General features: G+C 35.2%; 1 protein-coding gene across 14 annotated transcripts; it reads left to right on the forward strand.

The window, feature by feature from the left end:
- The first annotated feature begins 377 nt into the window (after positions 1-377).
- Positions 378-10,189, forward strand: LOC112007267 (putative disease resistance protein At3g14460). Of its 14 annotated transcripts, none has more exons than XM_065778102.1 (9): positions 378-4,301; positions 5,456-5,712; positions 6,998-7,176; positions 7,513-7,601; positions 7,730-7,803; positions 7,918-8,134; positions 8,221-8,507; positions 8,675-8,756; positions 9,802-10,189. In XM_065778102.1, exon 1 carries the CDS (start codon positions 478-480, stop codon positions 4,258-4,260), a length of 3,783 nt encoding a protein of 1,260 aa, XP_065634174.1. In that variant the 5' UTR covers positions 378-477; the 3' UTR covers positions 4,261-4,301; positions 5,456-5,712; positions 6,998-7,176; positions 7,513-7,601; positions 7,730-7,803; positions 7,918-8,134; positions 8,221-8,507; positions 8,675-8,756; positions 9,802-10,189. The 14 variants fall into 14 exon arrangements, with proteins under 14 accessions (XP_065634174.1, XP_065634173.1, XP_065634165.1 ...); XM_065778101.1 differs by having other exon boundaries at positions 7,523-7,601; XM_065778093.1 differs by adding an exon at positions 6,535-6,816 and having other exon boundaries at positions 6,998-7,803.
- Positions 10,190-25,381: the final 15,192 nt, after the last annotated feature.

Raw genomic sequence — 25,381 nt, forward strand, 5'->3', positions numbered from 1 at the left:
TCAAATCATCACTATATAAATTTCATACACTATTACTTTTGAAATTCTAATGAATGATGTTTAAAGTCTTTGTAATGCAAATCATCAATCTGTAAATATATGAGATTATGAAGAAAAAAAAATGATAAAACTAATTAGCCACCATCATTATTGGGTACTAGTATATTATTTTTCGCATCTAAAGAAGTTGAATGTATAGAGTTTACTTTAATGGTACACATAAAGATTCACTTATATATATATATATATATATAAAAGGTTTTTATTAACTTAAAAAATAATGAAAAGTAAAACAATAATATTAATTTTTTTTTTTTTGAGATTAACTAAAAATATTTATTAAGGCCCTACTGGCGGGTCTGCGACTAGTTAAGCTAAGAACAAGGACTGCATCTACTTAAATCACAAAGAAACTCATCTCTTTTAGTTTCCTAGAGCTTTTTTGCCCAATTTGTTTCCATTGCAAAAACGAAAGACATGGCTGCTGCGAGCCTAGTGGGAGGAGCATTTCTGTCTGCAACCCTCAAAGTGTTGTTTGCCAAGATGGCATCACAAGAGGTCGTTGACTTCATCCGGGGAAGAAAAGTCCCCGATACACTGCTGAAGAAGTTGAAGACAACGTGTCTTGCCCTTCAAGCAGTGCTCAATGATGCAGAGGAAAAGGAATTCACAAACCTAGAGATCAAAGAGTGGCTTGATGAGCTTAAAGATGCTGTCTACGACGCAGAGGACCTTTTGGATGAGATAGCTGCTGGAGCTTTGCAGTGCCAGTTGGAAGCTAAGAGCAAGGTAAGGAATTGCATCACTTGTACATTTACTTGTCCTGAACAAAAACTAAAATCAAAGATAGAAGAAGTCCTTGTCAGGCTAGATGATTTAGCAAAGCAAATGGATCTTATAGGTCTGAGAGAAGGTGTTGGACTTGGAGGGAATCCTTTACCAAGAATAAGATTGCCCACCACTTCTCTGGTAAAAGGAACTAGAATTATTGGTAGGGATGATGTTAAAGAGCCCATAGTCAACTTGCTGCTCTCAAATGATGCAAAAGGCAATGAACACCTCTGTGTGATTCCCATAGCGGGCATGGGTGGGATTGGCAAGACCACCCTAGCTCAGCTTATTTACAACGACCAAAGAATCACCGACCATTTTAGCATTAGATTTTGGGTTTGCGTTTCAGAAGAATTTGATGTGGTTAGGATCACAAAATCAATTCTTGAGGCTGTCACTTCACAGAAATGTGACACTACGGACTTTAATATGATCCAAACTAGATTGAAGAAGGGTTTGATGGGAAAGAAATTTTTACTAGTTCTTGATGATGTATGGAATGAAAATTATGGCGACTGGGAGCTCTTGAAGAATCCCTTTAAATACGGAACATTGGGAAGTAAAATCATTGTGACAACACGCAATGAAAGTGTTGCATCAGTTACGCGCCCTATTCAAATTTTTCATCTTGATAAATTATCAGATGAAGATTGTTGGTGTTTATTCGCAAATCATGCCTTTGAAAGTGGAAACTATAATGCATATCCAGAATTAGAAAAAATTGGTAGAGAAATAATTAAGAAGTGTGATGGCCTACCATTAGCAGCAAAAGCACTTGGTGCTCTGTTGCACTGTAAACTAGATGAAGACGAATGGTATAAAATTTTGAACAGCAAAATTTGGAGTTTGCCTAATGATGGGGGTGATATTCTTCCAGCTATAAGATTAAGTTACAATTACCTACCCTCTCATTTGAAGCAATGCTTTGCATATTGTTCGATATTCCCAAAGGATTATGAATTAAAAAAGGAAGAAGTTGTTCAATTGTGGATGGCAGAGGGATTCTTGCAACAAGTGGATGAGAATAAAGAAATGGAAGAGATTGGCAATGAGTACTTCCTTGATCTAGTATCAAGATCACTTTTGCAACGATCAAATGGCAAAAAATTTCATTTTGTAATGCATGCCCTTGTTCATGATCTTGCTAAATTTGTATCTGGGAGATTTAATTTTAGATTGGAAGGGGACTACAAAAATAATATTATAAATAAGACTCGGCATTTTTCGTACTTAAGATCACAATATGACACAAGGGAGAAGTTTGAGGCTCTTTATAAAGCTAAGCATTTACGCACCTTCCTTCCATTACAATTACACAAAGCGAATGTGGACTTATACTTAACAAAGAAGGTACCACAAGATCTATTGCTAACGCTAAGATATCTACGTGTACTTTCTCTTTCTCATTACACTAATATGATAGAGTTGCTTGAGAGAATTGGAGATTTACAACATCTACGCTACCTAGATGTCTCTTGTACTAAAATTGAGAGGTTGCCCTACTCTATATGTAGGTTGTGTAATTTACAAACATTGAATCTATCAGAATGCAAATTCCTTGTTATGTTGCCATCAGATATGCAAAAGCTCATTAATTTGCGGCATCTGAATATTACTGGAACTAGCATACAAAAGATGCCAATACATATGGGTAGATTACAATGTCTTCGGACTTTGACCAAATTTATTGTTGAGAAGGATATGGGATTCCAAATTGGAGAGTTGGGGAAACTTTCAAATCTATGGGGAGTGATTGTGATATCAAAGCTACAAAATGTGATAAACCCGACAAATGCTTTGAGTGCAAAGTTGAAGGCCAAGAGGCACCTGGATGAGCTAACATTGGAATGGGATGCTGATTACAATATTTCTCTATGTGAAAGAGAGTTACTCAACAATCTCCAGCCTCATACAAACTTAATAAAGCTTGTTATCAACAACTACAAGGGAACAAGCTTTCCAAATTGGATAGGAGATCATTCATTTTCAAATATCACAGTTGTTCATTTAAACTATTGTAGAAATTGTCCCAGTTTGCCATCACTTGGGAAACTTCCCTCTCTTCAAGACCTCTCCATTGTTGGATTTGATGAAGTTGTTAAAGTAGGTCCTGAATTTTATGGTAGCAGTTCGTCTAATATAACACCATTTCGATCACTGGAAATATTGAAATTTGAGAGAATGTTGAAGTGGGAGGAATGGTTTCCTTGTGAAGGAGGAGTTTTCCCGCGTCTTCAAGAGTTTTATCTTTGGTATTGTCCGAAACTAATCGGAAGCTTACCCAAGCACCTACCTTCTTTAACCAAATTTCATGTTCATGAATGTTCACAGCTTCAGACTTCTCTCCCAACAGCTCCTGCTATGTGTGAATTGACATTAAAGAATTGTAATGATGTGTTTTTGAAAAAATTGCCATCTACACTGCAGACACTCAGAATGGGTGGATTCAATAACTTGGAGTCTCTGTCAAAGGGAGTGATAGACTGCAACCTTTGTCCTGAAATGTTAATAATCTTTGACTGTCCTGTGCTTAAGTCTCTTGCTCATGTTGTTCTATCCAGTCCCACTACACCAAAAGTGCTTGGTATCTATAAATGTAGGGAATTACAGCTCCCATTGTACCAGTGCTACTCTTCCCTTAAGAGATTGTTTATAAATGATAGCTGTAGCTCTCTCATTTCAATTCCTTTAGACATCTTCCCGAAGCTTGATTATCTCCAAATAAAAAGTTGTTGCAACATGGAGTCCCTTTTAGTTTCAGAGGGACATCAACCAATTGATCTGGTGTGGTTGGAAATCGAAGATTGCCTTAATCTTGTAGCTTTTCCTAGTGGAGGATTGTTGGCCCCCAATCTCACACGGTTAAAAGTTGATAATTGCCCACATCTCAATTCACTCCCCCAAAACATGCATACACTTCTACCGTCTCTTGAACTTTTGGAAATTATAAATTGTCCGCAAATTGAGTCTTTTCCAGAAGGTGGTCTGCCATCCAATCTAATTAATATTAGCATCGGTGACTGCAAAAAACTTATCTCCACTAGAATGGAATGGGGTTTGCAAAGACTGCAGTGTCTTAAAACATTACTATTTGGAAATGTTAATCTTGATTGCTGGGATGTGGAGTCCTTTCCAGAGGAGGATTTACTACCCACAAGTCTTAGAATTCTTGCCATTGTTGGATTTCGAAAATTGAGATCATTAGACAGCAAGGGGCTTCAACACCTTACCTCTCTTCAACAATTGTTCATCGTAGGCTGCCCTGAGCTCAAGCACATGCCAGAAGATGGGCTGCCTTGCTCCATTTCTTATCTAGAGATTGAAGATTGCCCTTCATTAACGAAACTATTCCAAAGGAAGAAGGGAAAAGAGTGGCGCAACATTGCTCACATCCCAACCATAAAAATCGATGGCCAAGTCATTATATGAGCCATAAGTCTAGACGACATCCAACCCCATTTGACAATCAGGTATTTGTTTGTTCTACTTGCATCTCTTTTTAATTTTTTATAAAAAAAAAGTTTCTATTCATTTTGAAAATAATATTAATACTGATAAAAGGGGAAAAATAGGATTTTTTAGATGCCAATATATGTTCTTAATTAATTATTCTATCCACTTGCTTTTGGTTCATTACAGTCCAACTGTGATGCGATGTTTGTGGAAATAATATGAAACAGGTCTACTATTCACACGGAATCATGTACAATCCATGTGTTGTTAGTGTACTGAATTTTTTTCCTGCCTATTCAAACGTTCTTTAATCACAAACAATAAAATTCTTGGTCTGCAATTATCTTTCCCTTTTATCCCCCCTTTTGCAGATTAATTTTTAATGAGCTGTCGCATGAAAGCACATTTATATTTTGTCTTGACATTCAAATGGAATTTGGTTTCAACATGAGATTGAACATTCGGATTTGGTGCCTACTCCCTTTCTTTTCTATGGATAACTGAGTCCTTTGTTTAATCAATCCTATGAAATAATGCAGTGAGAAACAATATTAGAAACTATGTTACTTTCAAATTTCTTCAAGTTAATCTGAAGCATCAGCCTCTAATTTTCATACAGAAGCATGGAAGTGAAAATTTTGAGGCTAAAGCAAAAGTTCCAATGGAAACTATGTGGGCTTGCAAGTCATGGAACAAACAAAATCCATGCTGAATGGATCATGCAAATTTAAGGGGGCAAGCTCATCCTTCCAACCTTAGCTTTAGTGTGCCATTATTTTCAAAATTGAGAAGCATTTTTAACCACATCCTTTGTTGCCAAAAATAAAATTCTTTAGTTTTGGCAACCATTTCTCGGATCTTTTGTGCTTAGCAATAATGCCAATTTATATTCCATTGAATCTGAATCTCTCTTGTTGATTTTCTTAACATTTAAAAACAGAAATCTATCGTTTAGAGTATATTCATCTCAAGAAAAAGTTGCATTTGAGAAAACGATAAAAGACGAAAAAAGAAGAAGGATTTCTTGTAAGATTGTTAGTTCATTGTCTTATTATGTCAGAATAATGCTGGAGTTCTCAAGTTTCCATGGGTTATTTTGTTAGCTTATTTCAATTTGTCAACAGCAAGTGCACAAAATGATTAATTGAGTCCTTTCCTCACGTTCTAGCAGGAACAGGTCCACGGTAGACAACAAACTCTTAAGAGTGTCAAGAGCCACACAAGTCTTGCCACTCTTTGCATTGGGTGATTTCCAAATTTGAGATCATTGAACAAGACCTTACCTCTTTTAGATTTATGGATCAATGACTGTCCTGAGCTCAAACTCGTGCCATAACAGCAGTTAACAAAAGAATTGCAAAGGAAGAAGGGAAAATAGTTGCGCAAGATTATTCACATCTGCTACATAAAAATGGATGAACAAGTCAGGTATTTATTCTACTTGACTAGCTAAGTTTCAATCTTGATTTTACTTATTTTTCTTAAAAGTATCTAACATTCTCAAAAAAAAATTTATTAAAAAAAGGGTAATGGAATCAGTTAGATGACTTCGCCAAAAAAAAAAAGAAAAAGAGATGAGCGTTTAACACCCATGTCACTGTAGGGAATTAAACATGAAATTCCCAAACCTGTGAGAAACAAAATAAAAAAAATACACGCCAAAGAAAAATAATCACACGCACAAAATAGTATTTACGTAGTTCGGCAATTTGCCTATGTCCACGGAGTTGCTGAGATTTCACTATTATCAAGAAAAAATACAAAATGCGGCAGTACAGTTTTTCTCTCTCTCAAAAAACTACATCAAGAAACTCTAATTACCAAAATAACGGTTTCTATATCTTGCACACAGGATTCACAATTGGCTATAAAATGGGCCAAAAAATTTTCCCAGGGGCGTTGCCCCCAGACCCCCAGGAGGCTTGTCCATGGAGTGGAAGCTTGGGCCGTCTCTTATTAAAAAATCACGCAACATTATTTCGGATCAATACGTCATTCAGATCAAACGCAACTAAGCTCCACAAAGCCCAACAGTCACTAACGATTCTATATCCTTCTCTTCCAATTAGCCTACCTTGCAATAAACAAGACTGACTCAAAAAGTGAAAAGACAATGTATATCGAAACATTTTTATCTACTACAAAAAGTTTTGAATATTTTCCAAATGGTTTACTTCTAAGTTCTAATGATTTATCATGCTGACATTTTCTTAACTAGTTCTTTGTTCCACTAACTTCTGGGTTCATTAGGATCCTACTTGGATATGCTACCTATCAAAACAAGAAAAGGATCCTAATTGGATATGCCATGCTGTTGAATGATTCTGCCTGTGTCTCCCATGCCTATTGAAAGAATATGGTTACCTTCTAATTTTATTACAGAAGGGCGGAGGTGCGAATTTAGTTGCCAAACTTTCAAGACAAAAGCAATTCCCAATGAAAACTATGGGAGCTTCCAAGTCATGCTAAGACCACCTCTCTTATATGTCTCAATTTAAATCAATTTTACATAGGGGAGATATTACCGTACAGGTTAGGATACTTCATATCTACATTATTTACTAAACATAACAGAGATATTACCATATAGGTTAATATACTTTATATGTCTTATATACCCCAATTTAAATCTATTTTACATCATCAGATACAACAAACTAACTACCTCTGGGTGGAGAAGGGTTTGCTAAGACTACCTCTCTTTTAAATTCAGGAACTGGTGGAGGACAAGAAGATGTGTAGCACTCTTTAAAAGAAAGGTTGCTGGTTCTGGTTATTACTTCTCTTCCCAACTCTAGACATCTCAACAAGCTCAGCCCATCAGAACTAAGATATCCCAGTTGAAAAGTGGTATCTAAATCATTAAGATAATGTCAGTTTTTAAATGCACAGGTGACTAGTGCCTAAATTCATCTTTTCCCCCATTTCTTTTTATCATTTATATACAACTTTGTTTTGTTTTAAAACAATATAAAGACTGATATATGTTAGAAAACTTTCCTCTATTGCTGAAAAAACCATTGTCTAGAGTGAATTCATTGCATACAAACATTGAAAGCATTTTAGTAAACGAAAAGGATTTTTTTTTCTTTTATATTTTTTTATGGTTGGGGTGAGGGTTGGAGTTAGGGGGTGTTAAGTGCTCACTTTTTTATACTTTTAATGTATTGGTCATACTCTTGCTTTTATCTCTATTAAATGATTCATCTGTATGACAATCTTGGTAAGTGAAATACAGGAGACACTGTTCAGACCATCAAAAGCACTTTTCATGGATGAAATATCTACTGGCTTGGAAAGTTACAACCTTTCAAATGGTGAATTCAATCAAGCAATATGTTTACATTTTGATGCAACAGTTATCTCTCTACGGCAGCTCACACCTTAGACTTGTCATTTTTTTCTCCTTTTTATTTTCCTCTCTAACGACCACATTGTATACCAGGTGCCCCATGAACTAGTTCTTGAGTTTTTTGGAATCCATGGGCTTCAGATCTCCTGACTGACTTTTGACAAGAGGCAAGTGTAAATTGCAGCTCTGATATATGCTAAAAGAACATCTAAAAGATGGGCCTTACATGTGGTCCATGAGTATTATTTGTATTCAACTGATTTATCATGGATGACATTCAGGGAAGATCAGGAGCAGTACTAGACACCAAGATAAGACTTACATTTTGTCATAGTTCAGGATTTTGCCAAGGCATTCCATTCATTCCATGTTGGAAGGAGACGAAAAGTCAAAGATGAACTTGCTTTGAAAACTACACAAGTATGGTGTTAGCACAAAGGAGCTGTTGAATGCTCGTGTCTTACAAAGAGGAACTCAGTTTTCTACTTCTTCAAGCTGGTGAGAGTGGAGGTAGACCTTATTTTTACTCTTTTTTTTTTCTTCCTAAAACTTGATTTTGATTAATACTTTTTCTCTGCTTTAAGATTTCAATACTGGCACTGATTACAACATCCAATGGAGGAGTTTAGAGTTTAGAGGGGTGCTTTGTTCTTTACCGTGGTGGTGGTAGTTATGTTTACTGGATTGTCACAAATGTCCATGACCGCTGCATAGTTTCCTGTTTTCTCCAAGCAAAGGGACTTTCTCTGTCATTCTTCATGGGTATATGCTCTTCCTTTACGGATACTCAAGATCACTTTCACATTTGTAGAAGTTGGTGCTTGGGTCATCCTCGCCTATTATGTTAATGGATTTGATCCAATGTTAGAAGGTAACATGTTAACTGTACTGAATTTGTCTTGCTTTATGAGATTTGTTTGGAACCTGTTTTTCTCTTCTTTAAAATATATGCAAATGTGGACCCTGCAGGTTGTTTGAGAAGTACATTCTTCTAATACTTGAAAGCCAAATGGCTTCTCATTTTTTCCATAATTGCAGCAGCAAGCATGGTTGTTGCTAAAAGGTTTGGGTCATTGACAAATCTCTTGCTTTCGCATCGGTGGCTTCATCCCATCAAGAGGTATGTTATACTGAATTGATAATTTTACATAATCTTTTCACTATATTTCACTATACATCAAGAATGCTTCTTTCTTCTCTATATCTCTGCATGACTAGACCAACATCCCCCCCCCCCCTCCCCTTATGGTTTAGTATAAATTTTACTTAGTGGGAGTTTGGATAGTACTGTTGCGTTTGGCGTTTGGCGTTTGGCGTTTGGCCTTTTTTTTTGGGTCCCAAAGAACTGTTCATGGGACCGCCAAACTCAGCAAAATGCACATATCCATGCATTTTTGGGTCCCATAGCACTATTCACATATTTAAAAATTATTTTGCTACAGTGTTTTTAGCAATAAATTTTCAGTTTTCAGCAAATAAGCAGTATTTAAACAGACCCTTAATCTCTACGTTTTACCTAATTTGACTACTCTTTCATAATAAAGATTCTCCCTTAACTCAACCATCCCACATGTTTATTGTTATTGCTGGTTGGATAGGGGTTGGGGCATTCATTGGATTCGTCTTCCTTTCAACATCTATTTCACTCTAGCTTTCACTAATCTCAACTTTGGGAATTGCATAACAGTTTCTATTCATTGGTTTGGTGATAACACAGAAATAGAAGCCTGTATTTGTGTTAAGATAGTGGCATGACATCATATTTTAGTTGCATTTCCCAAAATACAATTTTTTTTAAAATATAAATATTTTAGTAAAGAATAATTATTCTTCATTTAAAAAAATTGATAATCAAACAAATGAATGGTTATTCCTAAGGAATATCTATTACATTATAAAGTCTATTAGAGTGTACCAAATGTACCTAAGAGTGGAAAGAAATCCTTATCTGAAACTGAAAGTGCAGAAGCTTCTATCAAAGCTAATATGGTAATAGGAAAAGTGGAATGGTCTTCCAATTGCTTTATGAAATTACCTATTCATTTGACATGACGCTGTTAACTTATTATGTCATAAACATTGGAATAGATAAGCTTCTTGTTTCAATCTTTCAATTTATTAGAGTCCGAAAATCTAAGACCTGATTGTTTGATCTAAACTTTCAGGTAATGAAGAATCTGTTTTACTAGAGGACAAGTTAGTGCTTCTGAAGGGTATAAGTAGGGCTTTGAAGCCCAATGTTCTCACAACTATGATGGGTATTAAGCACTAGCAGCACTGGTAAAGCAATCTGGATGTGCATGCTCGTGCATGATGAATGTGCAGTTTTTCTTTAGTAGTCTTGGGCACGTCTTGAACTTCAAATACGTATAACAAAACACTACTTTTGTTCACGATTTGCCAACTTAGCACTATGAAGCATATATATAACTGATTTCAGCAACTGGAAGATGCATATAATGATGACACATGTCATTTTGTTAAGACATAGGACAATGAAACATGTCAAACTCCTATAATCCATTTTAATAGAATCATAATTATTAGGTATTAGATATCGGACAAAGTATAGCTACAAAATTGATAGTAACTTAAGACTACAACCTTTCTCATTATCTTTTTTCTTAATATCTTTTTATTGGAAGTAAATTTTGACAAATCCACTATTGGATTACATTTTCTTCTTATATCCTCTATGTTCGTAAAATTTCTAGAAAATTAAATATCAATAACTATGTCATTAATAAATTGTTTAAATTGTAAGTTTTTGTAATTTAAAATTATGTATAAAATATAATATTGTAGATTATAAAACAAATAATATTCAATTGGCACAAAATTTGACATGTGTATTAAGAGCATAAAAAACATGTAATCCAAGGGTTAAATTTTTGAAATATGTAGTAATATTAAGTTACAACTAATTTTGTAGTTAAACTTTGTCCATAGATACCTAAAAACCTTGATATATTTATTTTTAATTTTAAGGGGGACAAAGTTTAGTTACAAAATCGATTGTAGCCTTAGGCTACAAACTCACTCAATATCTTTTTATTGGAGGTGAGTTTTGACAAATCCACCATTAGATTGCATCTTCTTCTTATATCCTCTATGTTTGCAAAATTTCAAGAAAATTAAAGATCAATAGCTATGTCATCATTAAATTTTTAAATTGCAAGTTTTTGTAATTTAAAATTATGCATAAAATATAAGATTATAGATTATATAGTAAATGATATCTGATTGACACAAAAATTGACATGCGCATTAAGAGCGTAAAGAACATGTAATTCAACGGTTAGATTTTCAAAATATGCAGTAATATTTATTTTATTGAGTGAGTTTGTAGCCTAAGGTTACAACCAATTTTGTAGCTAAACTTTATCCTTTCAAGGGAGTATAATTGAAATAGTATTTTCTATATTTTGTACTTTCAAAAGTCAATATATGTTATTTAAAATTTTGTTTTAAATTGTAATTTTTTTTTTTGGTAAGGAAACATATAATGTATTTTGTTGTAAGGTTTTATATATAGTGAAATATGTATGGAAATGCAAATTGTTTTATTTTAAAATGTGAGAATGTAAAACCAATTTATTACGATTTATACTTTGATAATCACTAAACTGATGTATGAGAATCATTTGTTATAATATGTTTATGTATGGGAATCAACTTCTATAGAAATGTATCTCCCCAAAAAGTAGACTAATATCTCTTTCCTCCACACAATTTAAATTAAGTGAAAACTAAATGAAAATAACCATATTGTAGATCATACAATATTCAAGATGCAAAAAATGTAAGCCTACAATTTCCTCATGGCCAAAAATGATTTGGGGGCTAATTTTCTCTTTTCTCACGATTTTGATGAGATATTGTTTTATACATGATATAGACATTAAAAAAATAATAAAATAAAATCTTATTCTTAAATAGTTAGAATAAAAAATAAAAATAATCGTGCTTTGACCCCCCAAAGAAAAATCTTGACTTCGTCCTTTGTAAACTTCAATCGCTAGTTTATACATATCTTGTTCATCAATGTTATCGTTTGAATTCTTCTAACAATAATTCTACGAAGAACAATTTTTATGATAATTGAGATGACAAATTGTGATTGAAATCAAATAAATTTTTTTTTTTCCTTTCACTTTCCACATTATTTTACTTATTTTTTTTTAAAAAAAAGCCAAAATTTTTTTCTAAGAGTGCCAAACTAAATATAAAAAAAATCTTAAGCAAATATCATGATTCAAAACTAATATTTTATTTCATAAATTAATTTTTAACCCAAAAAACTTGTGTCTCACTTTCTTTTCATTGTGCTGAATTCATTTCTAATTGAATATGAACTAATCTTTCTAACACTATATTTTTCTTGATTAATATGATACCATATCGATGGTCGTAATCTTGGATTAAATTAAAAGGAAGAAAAATCAATTGCCCTAGAAAGAAGATATAGAGTCCAGATTCTGAATTTTGATTATTTTTTCTCTTAAAATATGCATCAATTATGGATGCTTTTTCCATAAATTACCGATTATTAAATCCAAAAGAGTCCATGGAAGTCAGCTGATACAAAGTTAATTATTGTTTTGACAATTTACATCTTTTTAGAATTTTTAATTAAGGTTTTAATGTATGGCCAGGATTTTAATCAACGGTGGGGCCAGAGGATGTTTTTCTTAGGGTTTTCTTTAGCATTACAAAAGAAATATAATTCTCATAAATAACCTTCAACAACAACGACCAAGCCTTAGTCCAAACACTTTGGGGTCAGACATGGATCCTCATTAGACTAGTAAGGGTCGGCCACAAGTATTTATTTCCACCGTTCTATTCATTTTTTTTTTTTAGTAAGTAATAAAGATGAACATATAAAAAGCTACCTTATGCAAATCGCACAAAGCAATCCAAAAAATTACAAGGTAAAAAAAAGTGCAAAGAAGAAATTAAGTACAAACTGGGAGAAAACTAAGAAACAACGGGAGGGAATTACTAGATGTCAGTCCCCAAGCTTGAGACCAGTCAAATAGAGAACTAATAAAAGAAGCAAGCAATCAGTCTCCTGATCTATTCATGTCCTCAAATGTCCGCCATTCTATTCCATCCAAAACCATACTCTCTGTTACTTCCGTAATTAACACGTTCCTTTTTACTACTTCTATGAATGTTTTTTTGGTCTTCCTTTATCTATTTTCATTCCATTAACTTGGGTGTAATTTGCCTTTTAGCATTATTTTTAGCAACTATTTTTTTAGATGGCATGTTTTGGAAATATATTAACAAACTAGCATCTCATGTGTTAAAAGGTTGAGATTAGTGACGAAAATTGATTCCTTAAGACTCAAGTTCCAATCTGATGTGGAAGAGAGAAAAAGCCATCTGGAAATCAAGTCTGTAAGACTTGAGTTCCATAGAGAGGAGAAGAAGAATGAAGAAGGAGAAGAAACTCAGCAAAAGAAAACCAGCAAAACAAAGAAGAAAAAGCCCAATATAACAAAGAAGAAGAAACCTAGAACATCACAAACCCACATGAAATTTTTTGCAAAAACCAAAAAAAAAAAAAAAAAAACCATTAATGATGAAGTTGTGGACTGATTCGGTTTGAGATTGGCTAGCCTTTGCTTGAACCGATCGAAAATCAAACAACAAAGGCCTCAAAGAAATGGGTCCCAAAAGGAAGAAGCCTAATAGAAGAAGAACAGAATGAAGATGAAGAAGAAGAGTAAAACCCGAACGAAGAGACCCAGTTGAACGCTATTTCTCAATGAAGGATTTTTTCTTCCACGTCAGATTGCCAACACCTTACAACTCAAGTTTCACGTCGAACTTGAGTTTTAGAGGATCAAGATGATAGTTGTTAAATAGTTTTGCAAACTTGACAACTAACTAAAATATTTCAAAATTAATGCTAAATGAAAAAAAAAAATTCTATTAACTTGACTTAATTCACTTCTGCTTACTAGTGCATTAATTGCTATTCTTTAAACATGATCAAATTATTTCAAGAAATCTTTTCATCAATAGTAGTTACCTTGATCTTTAAAAGAATTTCCTCATTTCTATAGGAAATGGTAAAATTCAGCTTGTTCCAAAATATTAAACTAATTGGAAATGGTAAATTTGATCATTTAAATTTTATTCTAATACTACCCCTCACATGTGGGCTCAAACTCCCCTTCATATGTAGGGCCTAACACATAGAATTTATAACTTCCTAAATTGGAGGTAAAGCGGAGACAAGTTTTCAACTCAAGATCACTTGCTCCAAAACCATGATAAACTACCACTTGACCCAAGTGCTTAATTTGATGGGAAGGGTGAATTTTCAACTCAAGATCACTTGCTCCAAAACCATGATAAACTACCACTTTTGACCCAAGTGCTTAATTTGATGGGAAGGGTGAATTTAATCATTTATCTATTATTCAATCACATTTAAGAATATGGCAGATTATTGAGAACTGATAGCTTAGAGCTACATTTGACTTCCTAGAATCTCTCTATCATTCTATTTCTTTCTCATTCATCTTCTACTTGCACACTTTAATGTACTCTTGTTATTTCTCTACTATAATTGATTGATCTAAAAAGTAGATCATATCAAATCTGCGAAGTGCAAACAACCCTAGAAGTCTATTAAACCCTAAATCTTACTCCCAATACATTTCACTATCAAAACCTAATTGGCCCTACCCCTTTCTACATCAACCCTAATCCCAATTCCCCAAAATAGAGTTAGAAGGTGCAGGACTCGGCTGCTGCCTTGCTTCAATTAGCATAACACTAAAATTGACAAAATACTAATACATAGCACTCGCCATACACATGATAAACAATTATTTCTTTAAAAAAGAAATTATATAGGCATAAGCCTTCCTTTCTAGAATTTAACATAATTTCTCAATCCTTATAGCATATCAATAAATCAAATTATAGTTGATTGGAGTTGCATATGCAAGAGGGAGGGGCGAGAGCCCAGATCATTTCCTACTCCACTATTCTTTTGCAAGGGGGATGTGTGAGTTCATCCTTGGGATGTTCAGATTTTGGTGGGTGATGCCCAAGACTATGCTTTTGTTGATTCAAGGATGGAGAAGGAGCCAAACTCCTTCCAACATAGAGCTAGGGATTTAGTACATCCATGTTTGATGTGGACTCTGCAAAAGGAAAGTACTCAAAGGATTTTTAGGGAGCAGCAATTTTCAACTATGAGAATTAAGTTAACGTTGGTAAGCTCATTGTTTTCTTGGCTTTTAGTTGATACAGAGCGACCAATTGGTTTTGTAGATTTCATATCCTCTTTACCTTTTTGAGAGATCTTTGGTTTTTAGGAGGAAGAAACCCAACATACTCATCAAATCAAAAAGCTGACGTATTGGTGACTTACAGTAAATAAAATTTACCATTACTTACCCAAAAAGAGAAAATTAGACAGTTTGAAAAGCCATGAGATTATGTGATATCTTTTAAATTAGACTATTATTTTTATGCATGTCACAGATCTTAAACTACCTGAATCATTGAGAGAGAGAGAGAGAGAGAGAGAGAGAGAGATGAAAAGTAGATGCAAACCATATGTTCCTTTATGAGTTTGTCTCGTTCACTCCCAAAATATGAGAGAGAGAGAGAGAGAGAGAGAGATGAAAAGTAGATGCAAACCATATGTTCCTTTATGAGTTTGTCTCGTTCACTCCCAAAATATCTCAGTAAGACGCAAAATTGAACTCTGAAGCACAATTGCTGCTTTTTCCCACCCAGATTCCTTACTGCAATGCAATGCCATACAGATAGAAAAGTTTGGCACAAAGTGATTTTTGACCAGAACTGCCAATAGTTGACAAGCAACCTGGTATCAAACAACCATCAGATTCAATGACAAATTTACAAGGAAATATATTTTTAAGAAGACATATAAAAGAACCAGACACCAGACACCAGAACAATCAACAAGCAATATTAGTTTCATCTTCAGAGGGGAAATATACATAATACATCAGTTATAACTTACATATTTAACAATGACATTCTAGAAACTAGAGTATTCAACAAAAAAACTTAATATCAAGTAGAAATTAGAGATTCCCATCCCCTTGATATAAAAATGAGATAGATATTAACATATGCTAATACCTTAGCAACCCAGCTTAGTTTAGAGCTATCCCCATGCAGGACCAGAGTCGGAAAAAACCAATGGCAACAATACTGTACGAAATAACTAGGTTCGGCATCAAAAACAAATAGTTGACATATCTACATTGAGCATGTGCAATGTGGTCAAATGGAACACTTTCGGATACCATATCCGAAACCAAGAAAAAACCATTAAAATAATATAAACTTTGTTAGAATTATGGATAAAAGGATTAAATTCACATTTTCCTACTAGCTTAAGCTTTTAGGACAATCGACAAATTAACATGGTATTAGAGAGTAGAATTATAATTAAGCAATTAATATCATCACTTTCTAATCGCTTAAGTTTTTGAGAGAATCGGTAATTTAAAAACTTTAATTAGTCAAAAATAGATTAATAATGTGAAAATTTAAATATAGGATGGAGTTGAGCTACCAGAATTGCCTGCACATAAATGGCACTACACAAGCAAATAAATATCCAAAGCATCAACTTTGTTTTCAACATTAATATATCAAAATAACACATTGGTGGTCAAATAAAAAGAGACTATAGGTTAACACCACTTAGACTTACAAAGTCCACAAATGCACTTTCTTCTCAATTTCGTGAATCATTGTTAACTAAAACAGATGACAAATATTGAATTTTGATACTTTCGTAATTTTTTAAATAGTTCATATCAAAAAGCACCAACTCCAACTAAACCACCAAAATAAGTCAAACAGATTACAATACACTATATCAAAAAGTTACCAAAGCATTCAAATATTGAACTCTCTTAAATTCCCACAACTCCAAATATCTGCCAAGTTTTGATTTGGTGTGTGTGTGTTGAAATTACTGTTTTTATTATTATTATTATTATTATTATTATTATTATTATTATTATTATTATTATTATTATTTTATATGGCTGAGCAGTGGCAGGGTCAGAATGTGACATGTTAAAATGCAATACCACAAACACGAGATGGACATGCCACATCAAAGGATAAAGCACAAGACATAGTTGCACTAAATCAGGCATAAAAATAAATGTGGTTTAGGATAAACTCAAGCCAAGAAAATAATCATTCTTTTCTCAAACAGAAGATCATACAAATTGGCAAGCTTAAAAATAGAAGCATCATGTACATGACTTGAAGAATTAACCTGTAAAGAATTTGTTTCCTAGAAATATGGTATAAAATGCATGCATAAAACATTTTTTTTTCTTTTTTCTTTTTTTGGGTAAAAATGCATACTTAAAACACAATATTCAAGTTTCCTGTCAAGCATGTATATCAATACCTTTGACTTTTCAAAATATCCATGCTTTATGGAACAGAAACAATTATATTCATCACCTTTAGCATAGATGCATACTTAAGCTTTTTGGATAGATTATGAAGTACTGCGTTGACCAATTCCCTGAAAAAAAAATAAAAATAAACAAAATGGCTGCAAATAATAAGAAACTAACTGAATGTTCAATATGTGTGTAAAACACCGTTGAACGTTTAGACCCCAAATTACAAATTGTTAATTCAAGCTTATTATCAAACAATTAATGTGCGCAACATGAACATAAGCGCAACATGAACATAAGCCAAACACAAAATTGATAAACAATCTAAGTCAATTATAATCACATCCACAACAGAAAATAAATGACAAAGATAAAGGAAGAGAGATGCAAACACAAGGACAACACGCGATGTGTTATCGAAGAGGAAGCCAAAGCCCTTGGTGTAAAACCTCTCCGCCGCCCTCCAAGTGGTCAATAATCTACTAGAAAATGTAGTTGGGATATATGAACAGTAATAGACCCTCCAAGCCTAATCTACCTAGGTACCTAAGCCCTCCAAGTTTCTTGCTCCAACGAGGTTGCACCGAACCTTTTTCTTCTCTAGCTTATCGGATTCTATAACCCATAGTATCAACCAATAACCATTGGTTCCTTCCAAACTGCTTCCCTTAGCACCAAAAGACCTTCTCATAGACGTGGGTGTGATGAGAAAAAGATTTGGTCAAGAACCTCTCAAGGATATATCAATGGAGAGGAAGAGAGTAGAGGAATTTGAAGAGTCTCTTAGTGAAGATTGGGGATGAGGCAATCTTGTTTTTCTCTAGGGTTTCTCTCTCAAAATTCTCTCAGGAAGCTCACTACATTTCGTGGGTATAAGGATCTATATACGAAGAGACAGTTTTTCCCAAACAAGTTGGCGGCTTGGCCTCGCGACTGGTCTAAGTCACGAGTTCAAGTCGCGAGCTAACGGCTTGGCCAGTCTGGGACTTTTGTCTTGTAGTACGACAGCTGGCGTGACCCTTCACCTCCCCGCATGCTTCTCACATGTGCTGCAGTTGGCGACTTGTAAGTCGCGAGTCAGGCACGAGTCCCTGCTTCTTTGCACATTGTTGAGCAATTCTTCACACTCTCTCACACACTACCCTTACATGAACCCCACCTAAATACAGGGTTACTAAGTGTTAAATTACAAGCAAATTGGCATGGAATAAAGCCAACAAGATGGTTGATAAAATTCAACCTTACAATCTCCCCCTTTGGCTATTCCGTGACAAAACCCTATAACAAACTCTAGACTTAACGCGTGAGTTGGGAACAGTTGGAAAACTCACTCACACCTAACTCTAGAATTTGTGTAGCTCTTGAATCATAAGAACAAGTATCTCCTGAAACACAATAACACAACAAGTTCATTGTATGCAGAAAACATGTACTACATATGGAACAAGTACAATGTGATCAAGCAAAATAGAATATAGCAATAGACCATGGCAAGACCTAAACAGGCAATCACTACATACAAGTAATCACAATGCTCATTCACACTTGGAATGAACATCTGGACATTCAAGCTAATAAACACAAAGCAAATCACTTGAATGATCAACATTTAACCAATGCACAGTACATGAAGTATATGCATCTAGGAATAAAATACTACAAGGGCACAAGAGTGAGAGTACTTAAAGAAAATGCATAACATTTAGCAGCAAGTACTTAAAACCTTAATAGCTTACAAAAGCAAAAAGTACAAACAAAGAACCTTAAAAACCTACAAACGTACCAGGTATAAACAACAAAAAAAGAAAAAAAAAAAAAGAAAAAAAAAAAAAACAATGTTGAAGAATCATCAACAAAATATACTGAATAACTTCTGAAATAAATAACTATACCAGTGAACCACAAGTTTTCCAAAAGTATTAAAACCATATCAACACAGGACAAAAACTAGCAGACAGATAACAATAGACACATCAGACAAAACAAGAGTATATAACAACTATAATAATTTCCCCTTTCAGTATGCACACTCCTTTTCATTCTTATGCTTCTCTCCCCCTTACTGTGTACTGCTCTCCCCTTTTTTGGAACGAATAGCTAAAGGCTTTCTTCCAACTTCTGTTGAATAGTATCTAGTTGTAACTCAATGGTTCCGAGACGCATTTGAGTTTGACTGTGAAAGGAGTGAAGGAGCTGTTCCAAATTAGAAATCCGATGAAGCACATTTTCAATAAAGTAACTTTGCTTGGGTGTTTGAAATCCAGGGGGAATAGATGGAGTCCTAATTGATTGTACAGGAGTAATTGTAGCATGAGCAGAAGGAGATGCATGTGTGAATGGCTCACTCTTAGGTTTCTTGGAGGAGTGACTCTTGCTTGCTTGGAGAGTGTATATGGATATTGGTCAAGGACGAGGCATAATTTTCTCATCTGATGAAGGACTAACACCTTCACGAAGGATAATCTTCATAATTAGACTACAGAACGGAAGAATTGTTCGTGTTGCTAATCGAGCCTCTGTTTTCCCAATGATCTGAAATATGTGAGCACAGATGTCAATCGGGACACCGAAAATTAGGTCACACAGGAATTTAGCCCTTCCAAGACTGAAGAAGGCAGTGTTTGACAGTGGGTCGAGGTTGGAGAACATGATCAGCTTTAGAGTTGTTAGTTTAGGCGAAAACAATGCAGTGCCTATAGATGATCCTATGCTTCCCACTTCATGTTCATTCCCAAGAACTTGAAGGATGTCTTGTGCCTGAAGTACTCTATCATCATATGGAGTTCGATCCACATTTTTTGGTCTGGTGATTCGAAGTACCTGAGCAATGTAGTCTGCATTCATGGAAAATTCTGTTCCTCGTACCCAGCATTTCAACTCTACCCCTGTGTATCTGACATTAGAGTAGAATTTCTTAACCAATTCTTCAATTGGATCCTCAAAATTTCCAAACAGGTCAGCCCAATCTCTTTCTTCAAAAATCTTAGGGATAAACGTTGTCCCTAGGGTATCAAACTTGACAATTCGTTCCACAATGGGAGAAGCCTCTTTAAAAGTGTCTGTGTTGGTCTTTGAGTCAATAGGTGTCCTGAATCTCTCAATGGTAGAGTCTCTAGATGACTTAGACAATAATCGTGTCCATTTAGCAACCGGGGTTGACGGGTCATCGGTTACAATGTCTTTGCCTTTGGAGGAATGACGAGTCATCTGAAAAAGATCAAACACACAGCAGAGAACCAAATGCAATACGATAGGGTACAAACATTCGTTTGATTAGATTCAGATATAAGAGCATGAAACAGAGAGATTTCACTTAAACACAAAAACATGAACCAGGATAACACCAAGAAGACATAAGCAATCTGACATAATTAGTGAAATAGGCAAACAAATATGATGAAGAACAGTAACAACTCAGAGTCAAGTGGGCAATGTGCATCACAAAGTCACAAGTGACAAAATACCAAGAACATGATATGAATGTAGCAACACATTCATGAAACACATCATAGAGCACAGTTTCTCTATAGACAAAAACATGATAACACACATGTATAGAATATTAGAAACAAAGTAAAGCCAAGACTAGAACATCAAAACTCAACACTCAAAAATCCAAACCAAGTTCAAACCCATTAAATCTCAAGTACACAAAAACACTTCACAAAATAAGAAAAAAAAATGCTCAAATCCAGTACAATGAAGTGAGATAGAGAAAATCCATACCTTTTTCTTGATGTTTGAAGTAGACATGATGCAAAAATGGAAGCTTTTTCAAGAGAGACATGGAGTGTTTGAGAGAGAAAAATGAGGAAGATAGTGAACAGTCACAAAAATTCGAGGGAAAAACTGAAAAACAATTTTAAAAACTATCTTTAAAACACAAAACACGCGTTTTTCGCGATTGGATTAAGTTGCTAGGATAAGCCGCGAAACACTGTGAAACCAAGATTCTCAAAAAATCTTCTAAGTGTTTTTCGTGACTGGAAGGTCTACCTGCAAGAAAGTCGCGAGGTGAGCCGTGAAAATTTTTGAGTACCCTCACAATTGGACCTTCCACCTGCGAACAAATCGCCACATTAAGCCACAAAAATCATAAAGACTCAAATTTTGAAAAATTTTCTAAGTATTTTTCGCAACTGAGACCTTGACTCGCCAGTAAGCTGCAAAAAATCTCGGAGTGAGCTCGCGACTAGGGCATGCGACTGGACCAACCGGTAACTGAGTCGCCAAACTAGGGAAACACTGTTTTTGAAAATTTTGACATTTTTGTAAAAACAAAATACTTTCCAAAAACAAGCAAAAACACTCAAAAAACTTTTTGTGTTTGATCAACAAAGATTGAGCTTGTGAAAACACATTTAAACAAGTACAATCACACAAATGAATATGGCATTTATTGAACATAGACTTGTGTGTTGTGTGTGGGTATCAAAAATGAGATAGTCCTTAGTCTAATGTGAAGTTTCAATGATCAATTCAATCAAGGCATACACAACTAGCACTAGATAATGTGACACATCTCAATTATAGAAGTATGCATATATGGCCTCCCACATAAACTTGAGAACATAACTTTGAAGCTTTTCATTTGGCTCCATATACATCATATCATTTGATCATTTTGAATCAACATATCTCATTGTGAGATTAATGCCTGAAATTTTTAATATTTCAATTTGATGAGTTAGCCTTTGATTTTTTGGGCATCATACATTTTATTTTGGTCTCTTTCCCTTTTTCGTAGTCAAATACTAGTATGTGCGACAGGCTTTTGCAGCTTAATATCTCTTTTCATTTGGAGATTTACATTTGGTAAGCTCTTTGAGTAAAGCAATAAAAAAAAGTGGGAAGATATATAGGCACAAGTTTATGCATGTCTCAAGATTAACAAAACTATTCATTAATCATTTATGACAAGGTTGAAGATTTATTTACAACAGTCACATAGATTTCAGAATTTCTTCCACAATGATATGAGTGCATAAGAAACAAGTTCAGTACGTAAATGCACAAAGCCATTAATACAAGGGTACAAGGCAAAACATGCTATAAGACAAAACTCAACAAAGCTGATCAAACTTTTTAGGATTTTCTACTTTTTATGTGTTTTCGGATTTTTGACACAAAATTAGTAAAAGATTTAACAAAAGCAACTTAAATAACAATGTAAAAACATTTGAACCAAAGACAAATACACAAACAATATAACAACCTTAAAACTTGCAAGAAGCACACAACCAAGCATATTCACAAACATGGGAAGTATTAATGCATGGACATATTGTAATGCTTATGCATGAGTACCCTTCATCACCCACACGTCATGTGCGTTTGGGGTGATATCCTTGATGGATTGGGTACGAGAGTTAGGACTTTCAAACCTTCTTGTGAAGCTTTCCAAGCACTTTGTGAAGGCACCAATCATCTTCATCACGTCCATCATTTCGGGATCATGAATTTGATTTCTTGGTTGTTCACCACCCCAAGACCTCTTGTCATTTCTTCTTCCTTGTGATCGAGGAGCATTTGCATTGTTTGGCGCTCTCAGCTTATGACAGTTAGGTTTGGTATGTCCTTACAATCCAGAAAAGTGACAGAAATGACTTGTTCTAGGACCCCGTTATGATCTTGGAAGTGATCTTCCTCTAACTTCAAATTTGGATTCTGATTGATTACGGAACTTATTAAAAACCTGTTGATCGGCTACCTTCTTCTTCTTCTTTTCAACCTTAACTTTCTCAGGAATAGGCTCTTCTAGAACCGTCTCTTTGGCCTTCACAAACTTCACTTCTTTGATGACATTCACTGATGAGCTACTTCCTCCGGTATATCCCAACCCAGACTTGTTTGAGGCATGTTTTTGAGATGAAATAACATCATCTAGCTTCTTAGAGGAGACCCTATCTATCTTGGCATGAGCTTGCACTACCTTTTGCTCAAGAAATCTTACTTTTATGTATGCTTCTGATAGCTCACCATTAAGTGTTTCAATCTCACACTTTGCCTCCTTGTATCGTACTAGCAGACTTTTGTAATCTTCCTCAGCTTTCTTCATCTTCTTCACAGCCGCCTTTGCCACCTTTGCATACTCACCTGATTTCTTAAGAAGTAAGGCGTAATTCTCTTGAAGACCAGATGTATCTTCATCCTCTTCAGCCTCCGATTCTTCAACAACCCCAATAGACTCCAAATCAGAATGCTCACCAAGCTCCTTCATAAGTGAACCCAAATCATCTAAGGATTCCACTTGTGCAATGGTCATGAATACAGAGTAATTTTCTTCTCCGTCATAACTATCTTTAGAGTCAGAGTTTGATGAATCAGTGTCACTCAAAGTAGTAACATAGACCTTTCCTTTTGACTTCAAATAGTTGGGACATTCCTTTTTGAAGTGTCCATGTCCATTATACTCGAAGCAAGTAATTCCTTGAGAAGATTGGGAATCTTTACCATCTTTTCTTTGGAATTCTTTCTTCTCATTCTCGGAACTCTGAAATTTTCCTTTGTCACCAAATTTCCCACCGTTCTTGAGTTTTAAGAATTTTCGAAAGTTCTTTACAAGGTATGCCACATCTTTATCTACTGCTTCCTCTTCTGAAGAGTCATGAGATGCCATTCTCTCATCAATTGTTTTAAGAGTAAGAGATTTGCTCTTCTTTTGCGTGGGCAGTGACAATTCATACGTCTGCAATGAATCGACTAGCTCTTGAACTTTAATGTCGTCAAGATCCTTGCTTTCTTCAATGGCCGTTACTTTGGCACGAAAACTTTCTGGTAGTGACCGAAGGATCTTCCTTACAACTTTAGAATCCTCCGTCTTTTCTCCCAAATTGAATTTGCCAACAACCACCTCGTTTAGCTTACTGTAAAAAGAGTCAAAGGACTCATCCTCACTCATCTTTAGCTCCTCAAAGCCAGTGGTCAGCATCTGGAGTTTGGTGTCCTTCACCTTCTTAGTCCCTTCATAAGTTGTCTCTAGAATTTCCCATGCTTCCTTTGCAATAGTGATATGTGAAATCCTGTGAAATCCTTTTGGAGAGACACCACATAAAATGGCATTCAAGACTTTGCTATTTGCATTAGTCGCCGCGAGAGCTACCTTATCCCAAGTGGATTTGGCAGCCTCCGGTCTAGTCCAACCAACTTCAACTGCATCTCACACAGCATCATCAATAGAACACAAAAATGCTCTCATTCGGACTTTCCAAAATGCATAATTATTACCATAAAAAAATGTTGGCACAGTTAGAGATTGAGACCTGTCTATCTCAAAACGGGGTCAAGGATCACACTAAGGTATTTAAACCACAACAAGTGCACCTACTCTGATACCAAATGAATGTTCAATATGCGTGTAAAACACCCTTGAACGTTTACACTCCAAATTACAAATTGTCAATTCAAGCTTATTATCAAATAATTAATGTGTGCAACATGAACATAAGCCAAACACAGAATTGATAAACAATCTAAGCCAATTATAATCACATCCACAACAAAAAATAAATGGCAAAGATAAAGAAAGAGAGATGCAAACACAAAGACAACACGCGATGTGTTATCGAAGAGGAAACCGAAGCCCTCGGCATAAAACCTCTCCGCTGCCCTCCAAGCGGTCAATAATCCACTAGAAAATGTAGTTGGGATACATGAACAACAATAGTCCCTCCAAGCCTAATCTACCCAGGTACCTAAGCCCTCCAAGCTTCTTGCTCCAACGAGGTTGCGCCAAACCTTTTTCTTCTCTAGCTTACCAGATTCCGCTATAACCCATAGCATCAACCAATAACCATTGGTTCCTTCCAAACTGCTTCCCTTAGCACCAAAAGACCTTCTCATAGACGTGGGTGTGATGAGAAAATGATTTGGTAAAGAACCTCTCAAGGATGTATCAATGGAAAGGAAGAGAGTAGAGGAATTTGAAGAGTCTCTTAGTAAAGATTGGGGATGAGGCAATCTTGTTTTTCTCTAGGGTTTCTCTCTCAAAATTCTCTCAGGAAGCTCACTACATTTCATGGGTATAAGGGTCTATATATAGTGGTGTGTGTTTGGAATATGAAGAGACAGTTTTTCCTAAACAGGGTAAGTTGGCGGCTTGGCCTCGCGACTGGTCTAAGTCGCGAGTTCAAGTTGCGAGCTAACGGCCTGGCCAGCTTGGGACTTTGGTCCTGTAATGCAACAGCTAGCGTGACCCTTAACTTCCCTGGATGCTTCTCACGTGTGCTGCAGTTGGCGCCTTGCAAGTTGCGAGTTAGCCGCGAGTCCCTGCTTCTTTGCACATTATTGAGCAATTCTTCACACTCTC

This window comes from Quercus suber, unplaced genomic scaffold (genome assembly GCF_002906115.3).
Source record: "Quercus suber isolate HL8 unplaced genomic scaffold, Cork oak 2.0 scaffold_173, whole genome shotgun sequence".
In the NCBI taxonomy this organism is placed as follows: domain Eukaryota; kingdom Viridiplantae; phylum Streptophyta; class Magnoliopsida; order Fagales; family Fagaceae; genus Quercus; species Quercus suber.

Bases quoted from the DNA above. Each gene is read 5' to 3' on its own strand.
- LOC112007267 (XM_065778098.1), top strand. From the start codon at position 478: ATGGCTGCTGCGAGCCTAGTGGGAGGAGCATTTCTGTCTGCAACCCTC.